Source organism: Balearica regulorum, chromosome 18 (assembly GCF_011004875.1).
Source record: "Balearica regulorum gibbericeps isolate bBalReg1 chromosome 18, bBalReg1.pri, whole genome shotgun sequence".
In the NCBI taxonomy this organism is placed as follows: Eukaryota; Metazoa; Chordata; class Aves; order Gruiformes; family Gruidae; genus Balearica; species Balearica regulorum.
This window is the reverse complement of record NC_046201.1, coordinates 1,677,613-1,698,302: the sequence shown is the minus strand read 5'-3', so window position 1 is coordinate 1,698,302 and position 20,690 is coordinate 1,677,613. Positions and strand designations below refer to the sequence as shown.

At 51.4% G+C, this 20,690-nt stretch overlaps 1 protein-coding gene across 1 annotated transcript in view; it reads right to left on the bottom strand.

The window, feature by feature from the left end:
- Nucleotides 1-20,690, bottom strand: part of SLC39A11 (solute carrier family 39 member 11) — a 95,854-nt gene that overhangs the window by 58,389 nt on the left and 16,775 nt on the right. The window contains exon 5 of the mRNA XM_075770331.1: nt 10,344-10,488. Within this exon, the coding sequence (XP_075626446.1) occupies nt 10,344-10,488 (145 nt within the window). The remainder of the gene's footprint in view (nt 1-10,343; nt 10,489-20,690) is intronic.

Sequence of the window (20,690 nt, the reverse complement as noted above, 5' to 3'; positions counted from 1 at the left end):
ATGTGATGGACAGGATGTCTAAGCAGCTAACCCATTACACGGGCTCAGCTTGAAACCAAAAGTCATTTCAGTCCAGCAGTACCCATGTGAAAAGCAGAAAGACGCTGTCTAATTGGGGTTATTTATTCAGCACCTCTCCCGGCGGCCGTGCCGACTGGGATCACTGGTGCATGGACCTGTCCCAGCCCCGGCGAGGGTCTCCTGCCCAGCCCTGCATCCCCCTCTCCAAACCCCAGCCACAAAGCACATTTTCAACTGGGTCCCCTGGGCATCGCTGAATGGCTTTGGGATGCAGCAGGCAGCATCAGGCAGATTGGAGGCAGGGAAGGCAGGGCAGCTGCTTCAAAGCTATTCTCCCTTTCAAGGAAAGAGGCAGATGAAGGGGGGGGGCACGCTCTGCAGTTAGGGTTCCCTCCTCGGGAATGGCACCAGCGGGAGCTCCCTCTCTTTAAATGCTGAAAAATTCAAATTAAATAGAGCCATTGCAAAAGTCCAGGTGCCGACAAAGCTTCAATCACAGCCTCTGTCTTATCAGCCAGCAGGGACTCAGCGCGAGGCAGGAGCTGCGGGAGCACAGCCCTCATTACCTCTGCCCCTCACAGAGCTTTTTCCTTCAGATACGTAAAAACCACCCTGGAACCACGCAGCATCTCCTGCTCCAACCCTGGGCATCGTTCCTCCAGCTGGCCTGGCCCGGGGGGGGGAGCCCCCAGCGCTGTTATCCAGGCAGCAGTTTGAACCCATGGTCACCCCAGTACCGGCAGCAAAGGACCAGTTCATGGTGCCCGTGGGTCTCCCGGTGCCCCTGGGTCACGGGTGGTGGCCCAGAGCCGGGATCGGGGTGCACGGGGGGGTGGGTTGGTTCAGGAAGAGGCCACCACCCCCTGCACAGCTGCAAGTCTGTGCACACACACCACTGACTGCACGGGGCATCGCCCTTCCCAGAGATGGGGAGAAACCAGCTGCTGAAAAGCACCCCAGGATTTTTATGGTAAAAATCACAATTTGGAAAGGCCCTAATATTTCCTTCCAGCACCAGACACCGTCCGTGGCTTGACATCACCATCCTGCATGGCCGTGGGCAGGAGCCGTCCTCCCGCATCCCATGGGGATCAGGGCAGAGAGGACACCGGGGGCTCTCCGCCCCCGCACAGGCTGGGTACCACCTCCCGGCACAGGGACCCCGGGAAGGCGCCCACTTCTGCTGCAAAGCACCGCCGGCTATTTTATTCGCCATTTCGCATAGCAGCGTATCCCCTCCTGCCCAGCTGTCCTCTCAGGAGCTGTCGGGATGCGCGTGCGCTGAAAATAACATTGAAAATATTGATACTGCTGAAGTCACCCCGATGGCAGCGAAGGCCGGCGTGCAGAGGCGATGGCTGCGCCGCAGCATTGTCCGTCACCTGGCTGACAGCAGAGGCTTCTTCAAAATATCATCCGAGCGCTTCAGATGACCACTCAGCACATCTCTAAACACCCTTGTCTGAGGAGCAGCTCCGTCCTGTGGCACCCACCCAGCACCCACCAGCCCCGCTGGTTTAAAGAGCAATTATAGCGTAAGCGTGGCTTTTACCCAAACAATCAATACTCGTATCTGGGAAAGCTTCCTGGTGGGGGAGAAGGAAATAAAACATTGATTTTTAGTGAAAAGGCATATTCCATCATCCTGTGCCATATACCATGTGGAAAAGGATAAAAGAGAGTCCTGGACACAAACAGCTGTCTCAGGACACAGTGAACTGAAATGAAAATGTGTTGAAATTGAAATCAGATGGGGAAAAAAAAAAATCAGCAGCACAAATCACACCAGAACCAGTGATTAGGGAAACCAAACCCGCTGCCTTCAGAAGGAAAAAAGGTTCCCAACCCTCTGCTCCCAAGGAGGACGAGCTCTGTCCCCAGCAGCTCGGCAACCAGCTCCGATTTACACTGGAGCCAAACTGGTGTGCAAGGGCAAAACCCGCTGGGCACATCGTCCTCCGGCAGCAGCGGTGCGGGAGACCCCACCAAAAGATCCCAGCCACAACCCACCAGCTCCAAATCACAAACAAGATCAAAGTCTTAATTTATCCGTCTTTCGGGGTGCAGGCTCAACTCCATGAAGTCACTCGAGTACCCAAATGCCCGTCGGTCCCAGCCAGGACACGGGGTCCCAGCCCACCAATTTCTCACCATCTCTCAGCAGCTCAGGAACCATTTGTGCAGCCTTGCAAAGACAGAAAGCCCTGCACAAGCACTTCATGCTTTTAGGCAATAAAAATACAGTTCGTATTGTTCTCCCCATGTCCCTCCTTGTACCCAGAGCACAGCTGTGGTTTTGGGAGGAGGTTTGTGCTTGCTCAGAGCTGACTCGAAGCAGAAGCAGAGCCAGGACGTTCCCAGCACACCCCAACCACCACCACGCTCCAGGCACAGGGCGAGGATTAAAAATCCCAAAGCAGCACAGGCTTTTCCCTACATAGATCCCTTGGTGGGCACACTGCAGAGAAGAGAACAGGTCACCTGGAAGCATGACCAGAACCACACAGCAAACTACCATATTTATATGGATACACACACACACACATCTATGTCTCTGTAAGGTGGTCAAACTGCTCTGTACAGACGCACGGGGGCTGGGGACCACTGCAGTGCCCTCCCTAACTCCGCTTCGGGATCACTCCAACCCCCAGCCCATCCCTCGCAAACCCCCTCGCACGCACAGAGCCCCCCACTTTACCCTCTTGAAGCCAACGGTCAATCCCTGATGACGCAGCTGAGCTATGGCTTTTTTTATACACTTCGTTATCCTTAAAATATATTTGTTTAGTTTGGATGTGGGGAATAGCCCTTTTGGTTTTTTTGATGCAGCTTATTCCCTTTCCTTCAAAGTAATGATGATGGCTTTCCTACGCTTCATGGTACATGCCCTAGCATCGCTCCTCGGCGAATATTGCTGCCGTAATGCAGAGTGACTGCTAGAGCCCCTGATTTTCATTTCACTCCTCCAAAGCATCCTTAGGGTGACTAAAAATTATTCCCATCCCCATTCAACTAAAGAACCATAGCTAGAAAATAAATGAATTACTGTGCTTATTGAATGAAGCCAAAACAACATCCACTCCAGAGGCAATGATACTGATTGTTAGTTCAGTTTAATAAACCTTGAAATTTAAGGGTTTCCTGAATGCAGCTGCAGTGGAGCGGTGTTTCTCCCAGGCCTCCCTTGTGCTAATCCCTTTCCAGCCTGGAACTGGGCTGAGACAGGATTTCAGCCCTCCAGCCAGCTACCGAGCCGCAGGACAGCCGCTCCGGGAAGAAACAGGTTTGATGCAACACCACCCATCTCTGGAGACGTTCCTCAGGGCACGTTTTAATGCCTTATTACCTTGCTAAGTCAGGAGAGATAGTACTCGAGGACTAATCAGAGCACCAGTGCCTAGCCCTGCACGCACGCGTGCACACGCTTGTCTGACCCCTCCAGCATCGCTGCCACCCCCCGAGCACCGTGCCGGACCCATCAGAGCTGTTGCATCAACAGGCTGAGGATGGAAATGAGTTTCTGAGTAACCTATTTTATACAGCTGCAGAATTAAAAAGACTTAACAGATTGTCAGGTGTAGCCAGGAAATTAAAACTCCTTGATAATATTCCACAGAGTTAACGAGGCTCAATTTGGGAAACGACTCCTCTGATTAACAGCCATAAGCACCACGACAAGCCTTTCTGCAGCTTCCACGCTTGCCAACAGAGCTGATTTCAGAGCATGGGTCCTAACCGGCATGTCACTCAACAGACTTTCATAAGCCTCAGAGATTAACAGATCGCCCTGAAATAAAAGGAGCCCACAGAGGAGCGGCAAGCACACGTAGCACGATGCTACCTGCATCCCCGGCACCCACGGTCCTGCGGGCTGGGCGTGCAGGTCCCGGTGCCAGCTGAGGTGGTCTCCCAAGGAGCTGCCCCTACGCAGCAGGCATGAAGACGCTTGCTCATCTGCCACCAAGCACTTCAGATGAGGATCCGTGCTGCGTTTATGGACCTACCCAGCCCTCCTTGCTCGCTAACTTTGTTTTTACAGGCAAAAGACACAGCTAGACCCTACAGCAAACAGCAGAGCAGGAAAGCCATGTCCTTGTGCTGTTAAATCTGTGCCTGTGTTGACACAGGCAGGATAAGAGGCTTACGAGAAAAGCTACTCCAAAGACAAAAGCCCTGCCAGTTCCCAGGCAGTGTCTGTCCCCCTTCCACAGCACAAGGCATCGCTGCACGGCACATCCTCCACCGCAATGCCTGCAGGGCACAACTCAATCCTCCAGCGATGCCACCAGCACTGGTGTACACTGAATCCCTAGGAAGCTAATTTTGTGTTGTCCTCTTCCACCTGCACCATCTCCCTTGGAAAGCTCACAGGTCCCATTGAAGGGTCCTCGTCTTGAAAGGGGGATGATGGAAATAATGCTGTGGCTCTCCTGCAAGTCTAATGGTTGAACAGAATTAAACACAGAAGCTTGTAGCCAGACTAAGCCCTTCTGGCCACATTTCATTTAGGAGGACACTGGATGAAGCCCAGGAAAGAAGGACGCGTTAACAAGAAGCCATGAAAGACAACACTTGCAAAGAGCAGCAGGAAGCAGTATGAGATGCCAAGAGCACATTTCACAGGCGCGGATGACATCTGCGGAGAGAAACACTTCTCCTTGTCCAAGCAATCACGAAAGCAGCAAGTGTGGAGGCAGCTCATGCCTCTAGGGGCAGATAAAGCAGCTGTCCATGCCTGCCAGCAGCTCTCACACTCATTACAGCGCTGGTCAACCAGGAATGAAGCAAAGACAAAGTAGCCAAATGTTACGCCAGGCTTATCCTGAGGAGCCATTCCTCAAGTGCCCCCAACCTTTGACAACCTTCCAACTCAAGTCTTCTCCTCCTCTTTGAAGGGTCTGAAAACTCCCAACTCCAACAAGACTTCTCCTCAAAGGGCAGTTGAGCCTAAAGACCTACCGCTACCTCAAGAGTATCTTGAGGAATTCCACCCAAGGAATTTGGGAGTCATTTTGCCGGTGCTGCTGCAGCCTGGTTCTCCTCCTCCTCCTCCTCCCTGTTAGTAATAACAAGCACCACGACGTGTGAAAACAGGCTCTGCTCCCCCAACAAGGTGGAAATGAGCAACAGCAAACAGATGGGAAACACATCATCTCAAGAGCCCTTGGAGATGGAGAAAGGTAGTCCTGACACAGCATGGGTCACCCCGAGCCAGGGCGCTCTCAGGGTAGGTCACAGCTTGACGTTTCCTTAGGGATCAGGCTGCTTGGGGATGGAAATCCTAATGACTTACACCCAGAGCAACCTGCTGAACTGGGTGGTTTATTTACTGCAGGCTGTGATAAGCGTAGGAGTGCAGAACTGCATCCTCTGCAAATATATCCAAAACATTTTTACGTACATCTTGGAAAGCAGAACAAAAGACGATGTTTGTGGCCAGTGACTATGGCGACCAAGAGCAAAGGAGAACAAACCACCAGGTTGCATTTAGCCCCATAAAGTCAAAATTCCTAATCCAAGGAGCCAGGCTGTGACCAGAATAACAGGGTTACAGACCTACGCGTGAGGAAGGCATTTCATCAGTTTATGAGGGATTATGTGTTCCAATTTTATTTATTTTTTTGAAGGTCTGCATATATAAATTCACGTTTAGTCACAACTATAAAAACCAACCACAGAACCCAGCCTGACAAGGATGGTCAATAACCATTTGAAACGCTCCAGAAAGGGGCATTAGGATGTTTTTAGATCAATACAAACATTGCCAGAGGCGTTCATCATCGAGGCTGGCTATTAAAACTCAAAATGAATTGATGCCTTTCGAAAGCAGCAGTTTTCCAGACTGAGCACGACATGTATATCAGCATTATTACAAATACAGCTGGAACCATCTAAAACTGGTGAACATCCCATTTTGCAGAAGGAGCCTCGCGTTATATAAGTTGCAATGACTTAATGAACCTTTCGGATGCACGCGCGAGGCTCGGCTGAATATTACCCCAATGAATCACGACGGGTCTCACGGCTGGAGAGGCTTTATATATCATCCCTCCTTCACGGCCTCGGCTTCTGCTCGGGGAAGGAGGGAACAAGGAGAAAGTTTACAGGGTAAGCGTCAGCAAACTGCTCCTGCTCTTATGATGGGAACCGGCCATTTCTACGGAGGAGTTTTCCCCAGGGGACAGCCGCAGATCAGGGGCAGCCTGAAAAGCTGGGACAAGGCTGGACTTTCTGAAACCAGCCCATACACCAGCAGTAACAGAGCAAAAAAGTGAATTTTCTGGCTGCAAGGACACAACCAGAGACAGAAACAAACCATACACTGCCTGAAGCATCAGTACCAACCCCACAACACAGCTCACATCCTCTCTTTGTATCGGTCCCTAAGGGGTTTTGCCTCCTTTTATATCTCCCCAGCTCCCTTCCTCCCTTTCATCAGGAGTTTACTACATCATTACAGGACTTGAACTGCCTGGGCACTGATGAAAGAGATGCTACGTGAGCAAGGTCTGCTTCCTCTGGTGCGCAGTCCACTCCAGCAGCCCTGGTACAGGATAACTTCCTTTGAAGGGGAAAAATAAAGCAAAAATGGAAAAAAAATGACAGCATCAGGAAGGAGGTGGAAAATTAGAGCAGATGCTGAGTGATGCTGCCAAAACGGGCACAGCGGGTCTTGGGGCAGCGCAGCAGGATGGATCCTGCCCACCCACCTCCCCTGCTCCCGGGCTTCCCCAGCCAAAACACCGCCTAAATCTCTGCGGCATGGCAGCTGGTTTGATGCAGCAGCTCAGATTTAAGGCAAAAAATACAAATTCTACGTAATGAGGTTTCTCTGCAATGCCCCCAAACCCCATGGCTCATTTAAGTAACAAGTTTAATGAAATTTCATTTCTTAAGTACACTATTTCAAACACCAGTATCCTTTTCCAATTACTAAACCCATCTGGATTTACTTACAGAACATCTATGCAGAAACGCCACAGTACCATTTCCTACATCACACCCCACCAAAAAAAAAAAAAATCAGTCCAGTCATTAAAACAAACCCTGACTCCCCTTAACAATATTAGTGACTTAACAGCATTGGCAGCGCAATGCCAGAAGCACAGCGCATCGCCTGGCACAGATGTCCGTGCGTGTGGGACGGCCGATGAGCCAGCAGAGATGTTGCTGGGTAGCCAGGTACTTCAGTAGACGTTTATTCGTGGTTTGGGGCAGCAGCCAGGTCAGAAGCTACTACTCTTAACTCCCCAGGGCCAGAGCTGTGCCAACCACTGAGGATGCTCCCAGCTGAGCATCAAAATGGTATTTGGTATTTTACTCCGAGTACTTTACAGTCACGTTGCTGTAAACTCCTCTCCCCCAGCACACCTAGAAAGCATCTCCTTGGACACAAGATCTCCCACCTGCAACAGGGGAGCGAGGATATTAAAGCGAGAGCAGAGGAGGCTGATGGGGAACATCGTTGCCCTCCCACTCCGCTCCGTAATCTGATTTGGAGCGACGTGAATCATTCGGCACCAGGATACGATAAAGAATCAACATGCCTAGCTGTTCAATATACAGTTTATAGGAGCATGAGTCACAGCTCAGGTTTCAAGGTGCGATGCTGTATGTAAATCCCTTCTGAGAACTACCCAAGAACACCACGCACGTAGCTACGATTTAAGGGGTCAAACCTGGCTTTCCAGTCCCGCAGCCTGCGGTGACCCTGCCGAAACTATTTCCCCTGGTTTTAACGTCTGCAGGCTCAAGCAGGCTGAGCTGCCGTGAGCCCTGGGGTGGCAGAGGGAGCCTTAGGGACCAGGGCAGTCCGTAGCCCCCGCGGCAGGGAGGGCACAGCCCTCCTCAGCACCGGAGAGGGCTTCACCTGCACCCAGAGGAAGGAACTAACCCTCCTCAGCTTCATCCCAATCTGTCCCAATGGAGGCAGAGAAATACAGATTACATCCCTTGCCTACCCAGATATATTAAAGACGAGGCTGGGTTCTCTTTCGTTTGTAGTAATTAAAGCCTAGTGATTATCCCACTCATCAAATACGAAGTCTAGACACAGACTGTTCACTGCAATTCATACCAAATCCACCCATACTCCGTTTCACACGGATACGTGTGCCTTACTTCACACATCCACAAGGCAGCCAGCTGTTAGCAGCTCCTGTAAAAATCTCATTTCAATTCAGCATCGATGCCTGCAGCCGCACAGCGGCAGCGAGCTGGAGGACGAGGGGAGCAGAGCCCCAGCCGCAGAGGGACCGAGGGGGCTCCCGGCCCCGTCCGGATGGTACCGTGCTTCCTCACTCCCTACAAACAACTTGCAAGTGATGGGAAACAGAGGGATTTGGGATGCTGGGGAAGAACAGAGGCATCCAAACACACCACTGACTGGTGAAAAAGCAGAACGAGAGTGTTGTTCTCCCAACTGAGGAGATAAAGGATAGGTCTAACTATTGCATTTCCTCCATCTCCCTTCCTACTGGTCTAAAACAAACCTTCTCACTCGCCTAGGGCAGCTACAAGGATCCCACCACCCGAGCATGACCGCACAGTCGCTTCTGCTCCCAACCTCTCACGCAGCCACGTTAAATACGCATTTACATCTCGAACAAAGACCTCGGATACACAGGGCCCTGGAGAGCTGCATGTTTCCACGCTCTCCAGCCATCTCCATCCCAACTCCCCTGCTCCTCACCACCATCCCCAGGCAGCAAAAACAACTGCAACACAAGGCAGTGCTGTGCTTTGGGATTTTTTTTTTTTGTTTTCATGGCTTTAGTGATTTTAAAACATGTAAATATGAAGGAAGAGTCAATGATTCAACAGTGATTAAGTCTGAAATATTCCAGTTAGTACCCATTAGACTTTGAAAACACCCGTTATGTTCCCAGAGCGTTCCCCAGAGTGTAGCCAAGCAGTAACCAGAGCTGGGGAAAGCTGCTTTCTTGGAAGGTTTGAGGTATGAGTTCATTTCAGTAAGCAAAAAAAGAAAAAAAAAAGTAGCAAGAGACAATAAAAGAATTAATGTATTGTAGATTCTTAATACCATTTCCCTAGAGAGGAAAACCAACGAAGTCTAATGGAAATTTTCTATTCCCAAAACCATTTGCACTGTTACTGTTTGCAACTAAGAGAAGATGAAAACATAAAAACCCAGCAGTTTAAGTTTCTGAAAATTGCAGGGCTGACTAATTTTATTCTTCAAGAAAAAAAGTAAACTGCACCTGGGATGTAAAGTTTCCACTTTACAAAAATATTGAAAGCCTTGCAACAGCCCGACAGCCTGCAGGGCTAGAGCAGTCTTCACGCTTGCACTTGCCCCAGGAGTTAAAAGACATCCAGGATGCAAAGCCCATCGAGTCTAGCACAAAACTTCCGTCCATCCCTTTGGAAAAATCCAAGCCAGCATTTCAAGTTCTGAAAAATCCTGTGGATTCGAAGCACTTTATGAAACATGCCATTAAGCAATGCAGTTAAATAACAGAGCCTGATTTAAGAAGCTGGCACTATTCTTTGCAAAAAAGAAGGATCATTTCTTCTTCTCAATCTGCTCCCAATTGTACTCAAGATACCATAAATCGCTATTTCAGTTTCTCTCCAACCAAGAAGAGGCAGAGGAGCAATAAGATTCATTCACTAAATTACATTTTCTTTGTCTACTGAAAAGCTGCTATTAAGCAGAGGAATAGAAAATTGTGTTGCCTCAGAGGATGTATCCCCACACAAAGGTGTAAGGGTGGCCACCACCCATCCCATATACACACCCTGGACCTGGGGAAGCCTGAGGAGGTTCCACCACCTTGGCTAAAAAGTTCCTCCTTCAAAATCTCTTTAAGGAGGAAACAGCTTCCAACAAGACATTTTATTCCACACTTTGGCAGCTACAATTCTATTAACCTCCAAAATAAGGAGTGACAGCATGACTGCCAGTCCTAGTCTATAATTAGGGAGGGCCACCGAGGGCCAATGTCATGGGGCACCTTCAACGTGGCATAACTTGGCAAGGGCAGGGTTAGTGCTCGCTGTGCCCACACTGAAAATAAACTTATCTCAAGCTAAGCTGATGGTTTCATTTCCCTGGTGAACGAGATATCTAATTATCAATAATTCATAGGCACAGACAGACGTGCAAGTGGTTTTAGGAAGGAGAAACAGAAGTAATGATGCTTGGAATAAGAGCCAGCAGAGACAGATCCAGAGAGGGAAGAGAAGGTGCACTTTGCATGCACACGTCAAAACCAATCTAATTTCAATCACATACGTGACAGTTTAACAGGGGTATTTTCCCCGTACACTCTGCAGTTGGTATATGACAGGATGCTTGCCTGGATGGAGCCCAGCTCTACCTATCCGGATGGACAACTCGCTCTCGTAGTCCAGGTGATGGGCAGGTTCATGCTCATATTTTTCTTTCACCGATCGTTGGTCACAGCTCAAGGCAAACGCTGCGTGGGGAGGTCCGCTAAAACCCTGCAAGGCAAGAGAGAAATGTAAGGCTTCTCCCACATGTCCCCATCAGCCTTCTCCCAGCCCCATCCTTGGGGACTGCTCCAGCATCTGTGTGGTTGGGAAGCTGCTCGGGGCACGTGTCACAGCAGCTTCTCACAGCTGCATGGAGACGGGTCTTTTGGGTCCGCTCCTCTCTCTGCAGACCGTCTAGCCGTTTAGATTTAAATGTGCATTTCCAGCAGAAACATTAAGAACAGGGTTAGGAGGAGCTGTGGGCCAAGAAGTACAGGGCCAAAGAGGGAAAGCCAAAATTCAGGTGTATTAACAGCAAGAAATGCAATTCCAGAAGTGCAACTCCCTCCAAAGTCAACCTGGAAGAGACCAGCAGGCAAGGAGGGACGTTGACTGCCGTCAGCAATGCCGAGCCACTCACAGAGGGTTGGGCTGCTGGGTTGACCTCTGCAGGAGTTTAGTTTGCAGTAGGGTACCATTTCTCCAACGCAGATTGAAGTTGCAAGGGAAATAGTTTGTTCAAAATTGAGCCCATTTGAGCACCGAATGAGACACTATGTTCACAGCCACCCAGTGTTATTTCAGTGGGACTCGTCCAGATGGCCCGATGAAACTTCAGACTCACTTGGAATATATTCCTACACCATTTGTAACCTCCAGAAAACAGAGAGGGACGGCCAAAACCAATACCGTCCAGCTATGCATAAAGCCTGCAGGAAATCTGAGCAGACACCCCATGGCAAGAGGGACCACAGTGCGCCCATGAGCGATTCCTGCCAACCTGGACACGGCTCGCAAAAACCAGACACGACTCAAGGATACGCCAGTCTTTATCTGCATCGGCCAAAAAAAACCTGGCAAACGCTGTTTCTGCCTTTCCCGCACAGCGCTGGACACATGGCAGGAAAGTCTGTGTGTCTGGATGTCCACAGGCTGCTCAAACCCACCTGGAGACAGCCACAAAACCGATAGGAAAGACGCGGTTAGAGGCATAACTGCGCAGCTGAGAGAAGGGAGCACGTCTCACAGCAGTGGCCGTACAACCTGGGGTAACCAGCTCTACCCAAAACACGGGGAGCAGGACCCCGGGTCCCCGTCTCCTCGCAGGGCTGGGAACGAGCCCCCGGGAGCATCCGCAAGGAGGGATGTCCAGGCTGCACCCGGCGTCATGGCCGGGAACATGGGTTGAGCTGTTGGATTGATGGCAGCAGAATAAACGAACATACGCTGAACAGCCAGAGACGGTAACGAGAGACTTGATGGGTAAGGTCACGTTAAACAAAAATAAAGGTTAAAGATGAATAACTAAATTGTCTATTCTCCCATCATTTGCATAATATAGTCTGACCGGTATTATTAATACTAATCACATATTTGCTACCTGCTCTCTATTGCAGTTTAATCAGGGTGCTTTCACCTCCGTTAACCCAGCAGTTACAAGATGCACGGAGGAGGTGCTCGCGTTTAAATCCCTCTGGATAAGGGAGACCCAGCCCACCCTGCCTGCCCATGGGAGACACCAGCAGTTCTGCACCTTAAACCACGAGCAGCAGCTGGAAGAGCAGGTAGAAACACAAGTGTTTTCCAGCAAAACCTGGATGACATGACACAGTGAGGAAAGGAGGGAACTTCAGCGTCACAACCTGAGTTGGATAAAGCAGGAAGAGACCGAGAATGGAAACTCACGGGCTCAGCCTGCTGCAGCGTGGGCTCCCTATGTCCAGGAGAAGGCCTGGTCCTGCTAAAGCTAAATGGGTTTCCACCTCTGGAAAGCGAGTAGCATCACTGTCCAGAAAATGCAAGGATGGGAATTTCAAGCTGAAGTAGTAAAGCCTCACCGTTAAGTGCAGAGGAAGGCTCGGCAAGCATTGCACGGGGCTCGCCAGCCCTGCTCCCACTCGCCGTTGCTCTCACCTCGGACTCTGGGATCGCCAGGTTTTACAGAGCAGAGGGGTCTCCTTCCACATGGCTCCTGCCGGCATTTTATTAAACGAGCTACAAACACTGCAACACCAGCTTTGCAGGCTTTGTCACCGGCAGATTTGTGGCTTCCCCCCAGCCCAAAGACAGCTGCCTCTCAACTGCAACTTGTCGGCACAGGCAGGGAAGCGAGCCCAGGGCGCATCCAGAGCCCGCAGGACTCCGCAAGTTACAATAACCCAACCAAGGGGAAACGAAATCACTTGTACGAGCACGAGCAGGCACGTAACATTCAGCGTACGCCCTCCGGTACCGTTGGTCAGCTACAGATGTGAACAAGCAAGGTCCTTGCGAGGTCAAGACCACTTGCCTCAAGGTCTGCAGTCCTGATGAGAAGCCTCCCAGGGCTATTTTCTGTGCCACCTTTCTCAGCACATCAAATGCTTATCGATGTGGTACCCACAAATCTGCTTGCACCGAAATGAAGGCAAATTTGAAGATATTTCAGATGCTTATTGTAAGGTCAGGTCACCTCCCTGTTGGCAGGCACAAATACGCAACGCCGGCAATTTGAAAAAATATTAGTGACCTTCAGTAAAGCGCACGATTTATTCCAACTGTGATTGCTCTGAGTCACTTCAGTCCGATCCCTGCGTGAGTCCCTTAATTGGAATGTGTCAGTGGGTTAAAAAAGCATTAGAAAGAGAAGAGGAAAGTCAACCCACATTAATTAGTTGATGCCACTAATTAGCATTAACTGAAATAACCACGGGGGCTGATTATTTCAAAAAGCCTGATGCAATAAGAGACTTGGACAGGAAGACCTGTGGAGCTTGGAGGAAAACTATTCTGGGACGCGGGAGTCTCCACCGCGCTCAGCTCTGCTCGCAGAGCTACAACAGAAAGGTCATTAGATTGTCACAGCCCCACGTGAAAAAGCAGATGAGAAAAAAAAAATAAGTATCTTTGCAGACAGCAGAGAACCACCCCACTCCACCAGCACCCGTCTAAACGGGTAGATCCTGCTTTTGTCACCCAAAAGCTGCGGCAATCCTGAATTAATCTGTATGGAAACACGCCCCTCTGCTGCTAGCATCCTTGGCGGCGTGGCCATCCCCCCATCACCAGGGCGCAGGGGTGAGACACGGAGGCGGCGGCAGTTGCTCGCTTTTAGACGAAGCAAGGATTTCAGATTGCATCCTGCTGCCCGGCCGACCTCTTGCACAAATTGCTAACTGAACCGAATCCAATTTTAAAAAGAAATGAAGAGTGAGTGACACCTTTAAGAATTAATCTGCTCTTCCCCATCTGACCAGTGAAGGAGAATAAAGAAATTAATAAAGAAATCATGATGACAAAACCTGATGGTCTGGCTTTGGGTAGATCACTTGGTACCAGATCTGGAGGTGCTGCTTCTCTGGGAAGGTCGGTGACGCTGCTCTTCCCATGTAACATCCTACTGGCTTTAACCCAGCAAATGCCCGGACCAGGCTCCGCAAAGCCACAGGAAACAAAGACCGTAACGCATCAAATAATGGCAGAAAGCACCTCAAGGGGAAAAAAGAAATAGAATATCTTTTACTACCTTATTAAAAACAAAACAAAACAGTTCCTAACTTGTCCAGGAGCTAACACAGATAATAAGAGACAGTAACAAGCCATCCTTTGATGGTGCCCAGAGGCTCCCATTCACACTTATTAAGAGAGAAAGTGATAACGGATCAGAGACCAGAAAGTGATAAGAGAAAGAAAAGAGGGGTGGGGAGCAAGGTGAGGAAGGGGGGACGCTGCACATCCCCAGCCAGTGTCATCTGCTGCCCCGGCTGCGGGGACGGACCCAGCGTGTCCCCCCCGTGCCTCTGGCGAGCTCTGTGCATCCGCCGCTCGCTTGGCTTCGCTACTTCTGCACGTCTGCGCAGAGCCCGACACCTCTGGGGACGGAGACAAAGGCTGTGCAGCCACAAAGCAGCGAGCGCGCGGCTTTTCTGAGGCAGATAAATGGATTTATGTTAAAAACATGAAACAGGATTGGATAGGAAGAGCGCTCCCTTAGAAAGCACTTAGTTATCAGAGAGCGCCCATTTGCATGTAAAACAACAGGCTGGTATTTTGTTATTCGAAACAACACATCAAGGGCTCCACGCTCCCAAGCGAACCTCCGCGGGCACAGCACCGGTTGTGAAACCCCATGCCAGCAGCGCTCGTTTGTAACCCACCGAAAGCTGACGAAGGCATGAGCGACGGCGAGCCGCCCTGCACCCCTGTGTCTCCCCCATCCTCCCTCGGCACCCTTCGGCTTCATCTCTTGAGCCCTCGGCCGGTCCCGGTGCTCCCAAACTCCCTGGAGGGGCAGCTCCTTGCAAAGGCTCCATGTCGCTCTGCGAGGACCAGAAGCCAGCGCTCACTAGAGGACCACAGTCGGGTGGGTGAGGACGTGCCTGGGACGGGGTTCAGAGGCTGCGGCGAGGCGCGTTGGCTGCCAGAAGCCACGATACCACCAAACATCCCTCCGAAAAATGGTCAGCCAGCTCCACGTATCCCCAGCACAGCATCCCCAAAGCCAACGCGTCCCCCCCACCTCTTCTAGGGGGGAAAAAAGCACGGGTTTGGTCAATATTGACCCGGCACGAAGGGACGGGTTAAGGGAAGGGGCTAGCAGGCACACATTTAAGAGAACTTGAATTGCAGCTCCTCTCAAATCCAGGGATCGCTGGCAATCCCCCACTCGAAACACTAAAATCAACAACACAAGTGCAACCTTAAATACTCCATGCAATAAAAAAGGCTCTTCTCAACCCTGAAGTGGGTGCAGTCATATGTATGATTAATAACACCCAATGTGCAGCTCTGGAACACAAGCAAATCTCCCATTATTTCTCTTCTTGCGGTCCCTGGCAGCCCCGTGCCCCAGCACAGCCCGGTCCAACTCCTCAGGGTCACAACTGGAGCCCACCAGCATCACCAAACCCCTTTGATGAGACAGACTGCACCCCCCGTAAATTGGGAATAAACCTGGGGACACCCAGCACACCCCAGACCACCGCTACAGCTCCAGCTGCCAGAGTAACAGCGAGTAACCCCAACCCTACATCAACAAAACCCCGCGTAATGAAGATGGAAAGCAGAATTTGTTTTCATATGGAAGTTTAAGGGTCTCCAAGTGTTTCAGGTACACATTGGTTTGCATTTTCATTTGGAGATTGCTAACGAAGGAGCAGCAGTAACGGGCACAGCAGACCAAAAGGCACTTTAATGCCAGTTCTTCTTGAGCTTGCTAATGAGAGCTGGGTCAGCGCTGTCTATCACGCTGCGAGACGGATTTCCCCCATTTTCCCCTCTAGAGTTCAACCGCCTGAAGGTTCATAAAACCTAAACCACAGCACGTGCAAGCAGAGGCCGTAGTCTGAACCGTCCTCCGAAGGCTCGAAGTGCTGCCAAACACAGCGGCAGGAGACAAACCACACCAGAGAAGGCACGTGGAAGAGATGAGCACGTGGGAAGCATCGCAGGAGCGCTCGTGCTGCTGGTGGACATCAGCAGCTCTTGGGGTCTACAAATCCCACCCCAAGGCCTCACCCAAACAGCCGGGTCCCAAATACGTCCTTATCCCACCGCGACACCAGCAGCAGCTCCGGAGTCAAGCGCTGCATCGGATCGGGATCGCTTACCCAGCCAGTGACGGGGCTGGATGGAAATCGCTCCTTGATGACAGCCGGAGCCCCTCTGGAATTCCACCAGCACCCACTTGCTCAGCACCGGGCAGGAGCGGGGCGACCCTGAGCAGAGGCACAGTTTCAGCCTAGGAGCCAAACGATCAATCCGGCAATCGCTTAATGCAAGAGCATCCTCATGAAACCCAATTTCCCAAGAAGGAACAGACCACGAGGGCCTGATCCTGCAACACACGGAGCACCGCAGCCCTCCCCACGGCTCGGCGGTGCACACCCCCCACGCCAGCCCCGCTGCCTGTGCCGGGACCACCGACGTTTTTCCAGAGCCATGGCAGCAGGCGCGGGGGGAGACCCGGGAGCTCCCCGCTTCCCACGCCAAGCATCTTCCATCTGGCTCCTCCAGCCTCGCATCCTCCCCCGGAGCAGCACGCAGCCCTGCCTGCGGCAGGCAGGAGGCTCGTAGCTATGGCAGCGCTGCCGCGGGAATTGGGAAGGAAAGGTTCATCCATAGACAAAAAATTTCAGCGTTTTCACGGCAGATCTGCTCCAGCAGCACCTCACGAGCAGATCGCATCAGGCTGGGGGGCCTTTCGCATCCTGACAGCGCAGCTGGCAGCGACACCACACCAGAGCCTTCCCCTAATAACTGCAAACAGGGAAGCTTAAGTGAATATTAAGGAGGGCTGATATCAGTTTATCTGTAACTAATGGAATATTATTGCAAGTAGATTTTATTCACTGCTAATTATCAGCCACTTTGATAACTCATAATTCTCGAAAATTGCAAACAGCAGCTTTAATCACCAGCCTCTGCTGACGAGCTGAGGGCAGGGGGAATAAATCACCTCCCTTCCGTGTCACCAGGAGCGTGGGGACGGCCGGGGTGTCCTGCAGGGTGACCCCAGAGCGGCCACGGGGGCTCCCTGGGAACTGCCTTGTCCGAGAGCAGCCGGTGGGAGACCCCCGGCCGTGCCAAACCCTGCAGTGCTCTCACAAGCTGACAGCACCCAGCACACCCAGAAACACTCAGTCTGGCAGTGCTAGGGAGGGAAAAAGAACAAATTTATCAAAAAAACCCACCCCAAACCCTCAAATAAACCAAACGTGCTCTCCAAAAGAACGAGGGGAATGCATCCCGCAGCCCATGCCAGGCAAACGCAGCCCTCCGGATCAGAGGGTGCTGGGGTACCTGCTCCCGGCCGGCACGGCTGGACCCCGAGACCATCGCTGCCGGCACCAGCCCCGGACCCACCACGAGCCGCACGAGGGGCTCCGAGGGGAGCCAGGCACAGGCCGATCCATCTTTTTGGCCAAAGCAACGTTCTTATTAAAAACAAATGTAAGGATTTTTCTCGTTGGCACGTTCAGGGCTTTGAACTTTCCAGGAGGGAGGAAAAACACAGCAGGAATGCTGCTGGCACCCGCTCTGGGAAGGCAGCGGGGCCGGGGCAACACACATGCAATTCCCAGGCTCTGGTGGATACCCCCCAGGTTTGTTACAAAACGTGATGTTTTGCAACACTGATGTTTTACATGGCAGAAAGGAGGTCGTTTTTGTAACCTTTGCCATTACAAAAACAAAAGCACAGGAATGTTTTCCCTGCTTTTGCCATGCAACTTTAAAAAAAAAACACAAACCCAAGTTGTTAAACAAACAAAACCCACCTCTGCAACAGCAGGAGCGGGTTTGGTGTCACCAACCTCCTGTCCACCAGGAAGCCCGGAGAAGCCTCAAAACACAACCAGTACATTTATTTGTCAAAGGACTGGTTGCTCCAGGTGGAGTTTTTGAGCACACAATGCTGCCCATCAAAACCAGTTAGGATGTATATACACTTCCAGTTGTTTGCTGGGAGGAAACTTGGCTGTTACAGCCAGTCTTGCAGCTGGATCCTAAGGGATATTTCCCTAAGGGATAGTTCCCGAAGGACTGCCCCGCACATCACCGCCACCCCGACGCCCGGCTTGCTCAGCAGGACGCGGCAGAGAGGTTTGTGGCATCGAGTCAGCACTACAATATGAGATTTTAATTGTTAGCAATAAACCTTTAAGCCTCAGATGGGATTAACAAGAGCTTTTTCTCCACATGCTTATTAAAGTCTAATGGAGACCAGCTTCACCTCTTTTTTTCGCTCCCTGCCCCCTTCCCACCTTGTATATTTGTAGCGTGGCAACATGTATTTTTACAGTCCTTTATTATGCAAGGCTTTTTGCAAGGGTAAGAGAAAAAGCAAACAAAACTTCAATTAACAGCTCATTTTTACACAATATACTCCTCAGTAATGATTTGCTATCAGTGCAGATTGAATTAATGGGAAAGGGTGAACAAAGCAGGCGGCTGCCGCTCGGGGTGGGATGTCAGGAGCCCTGGAAAGGGGACGGCGAGGGCTCCTGGGAGGGCTGGCGGGATGCAGCAGAGCTCAGCTAGCGATCCATCACCTCTCAAATGAAGAGCCACACCATGCCAGTGCTGCCTAATTACATTACATTAAAACACAACTTCCTTTTAGACCCGCAATTAGCGACGTGGACACGCAGCAGTCCCCGGCAGACGGACGGAGAGGCAGCGCTGCTGGGGCGCAGCCCCTTCTCCCTGCATCCCCCCCGAGCATCGCAGCCCCGTGGGCGCCAGCGCAGCCTCCGAGGCCCCGGCCCACTCATTCCCAAGGCCGTGGTTCCTGCTCTTTTTCTCCCCTCCGCTTCTTGCTCATCCCATAATTACTAAAATAGCACCAAAGCCCAAGAGAGACACCGACTCCTCTGCAAGAGCCACAGCAGAGTCAGGGGAGCCTCAAACACCTTCCTGAAGCACAGCACAATAAATCCATGAGAGGCCCTTCATTCTCTTCAGCTAGTGCAATTAATTTGTTAATTCATTACAGGAGAGAGGCGTAACAAGGGACGAGGCACTTCCTGATTACCACGACCGAGAAGCTAACCAATTTCCCTTCCTTTGGAAGCTCAGGACAGTAAATCTGGGACTGTCCCACAGGACACGGCTGAATTTCAAGCTGGGGAATGGGCTGGTTCCCCTCCCACCAGCGCCACGGGCAGGACTTGTCCTAAGCTTTCACGGCTAACTCATTCGGGTGCTGGACTCCAACCGAGACAACCTAAAGCCCAGAGACTGAGCTCTGAAATCAGCCCTCATAGCATGGATTTATATGTGTAGTATGTACCTCACCTATAAAGTCTTGACAGGCCTTTAAAAACACGTACAAAATGCGAAACAACAGCGAGACGCTTTCCCGAGCCTGCAAATAGCCTGAAACTCAGAGAGGAGACTCATCCAGTCAGTTTTTCAGTTTGCATTAGCTCTGAAGCCTGCGGACAACAGATTAAAGTCACATCACTTTCACCACCTCCTGGATAATTAGAACACGATGCGGGGAGACAGGGAAAAATACCCACACCACCGAGATTTTCACACCCTGAGCGTAGCCCGCCCCAACACCCCCCCCCCGGGGACCGGCACAGCCAGAGGACACACCACCCCACGGCCACGTGTCCGGAGCATCGAGTTGGTCCAAACCCTGGCAGAGGAGCCTCAGCTGGGCTGAGCAGAAAGGAACAAACAAGCCATTTTTCCCCCCCAATTCCCCAACAGCGTGTCCCTCTCCGGCAGGTCATCAGTCTATGAATAAGGCACCACGTTCCACCGGATCAAGAGCAAACGTCTGGTTTACACCACTCACCAGCAGCCACCCAGGGCACCTACAACGGCATCGCACGGAGCCATTCACGCCGAAGGGCGGTCACCGAGCATCCGCCGAGCATCACAAGGCAGCGACTTACCTATCCACCTGCGCCCGCTGGCAGCGGGACTGTCCTCCCTAGGGACGGGGACACACGCACAAGGCACAGAACTGACTCTGTACAGCTCATCTTGAAAGCAGACAGCGTGTCAAGTCAGCCTGGGTGAGTCAGAGTTTACCCTGAGAGGAAGTTGGCATTGTGCTGCAGTTATAGATCTGTGCGTATATATTTTCCGTGATCTCCATGAAAGCAGCCTTCCTCTCCCCAACATTCACCACCCAACCAATTGCAACCTCACTCGCTGCTTCTCTGTCATTTTAATGGCAGGTTTACTTTTCACAGTGAAGGCATTAATTTGGGGTTATGCTATGAGCGAATTCAAAGGCAGATTTTAAGATCAAAGAACAGCCGAGGAACCATCCATAGTACTCGGTGTGCTCGCGGATAAACAGGGCCTCGTTCAGGTGTTCGGAGCAAGAGGACGGATGCTATGGGAGCGAGTCTTACAGGTGATGCTGGCTCAGGACAGCAGGCTCTTCACCACGAACCAGCACCACAGTCACAAGGGAGGCAAAGGACTCCCGACTCCTTCCCCAAGCCAGCCTGAAGGCAGGCAGGGTGTAGAGCATCACCGCAGCAAGGAAAGGAGCTTGAAGTTTCTCTGGCATCCCCACCAGCGTGTAGAGCCCAGGAGGCTCCCACCAACAGAGTCCATCCAACCTGAAGCATGGGTGCCACCCCGGGGTGCTCCCTCCTGTCCACACCTGGCTGCAAGCAGCAGGTCAGCACCCACACCCTGCTCACTTGCTGCCTGCTTGCTGCTCGTTCCATGGCTAAAACTTAAAGTAAGAAAAAGCACGCTCA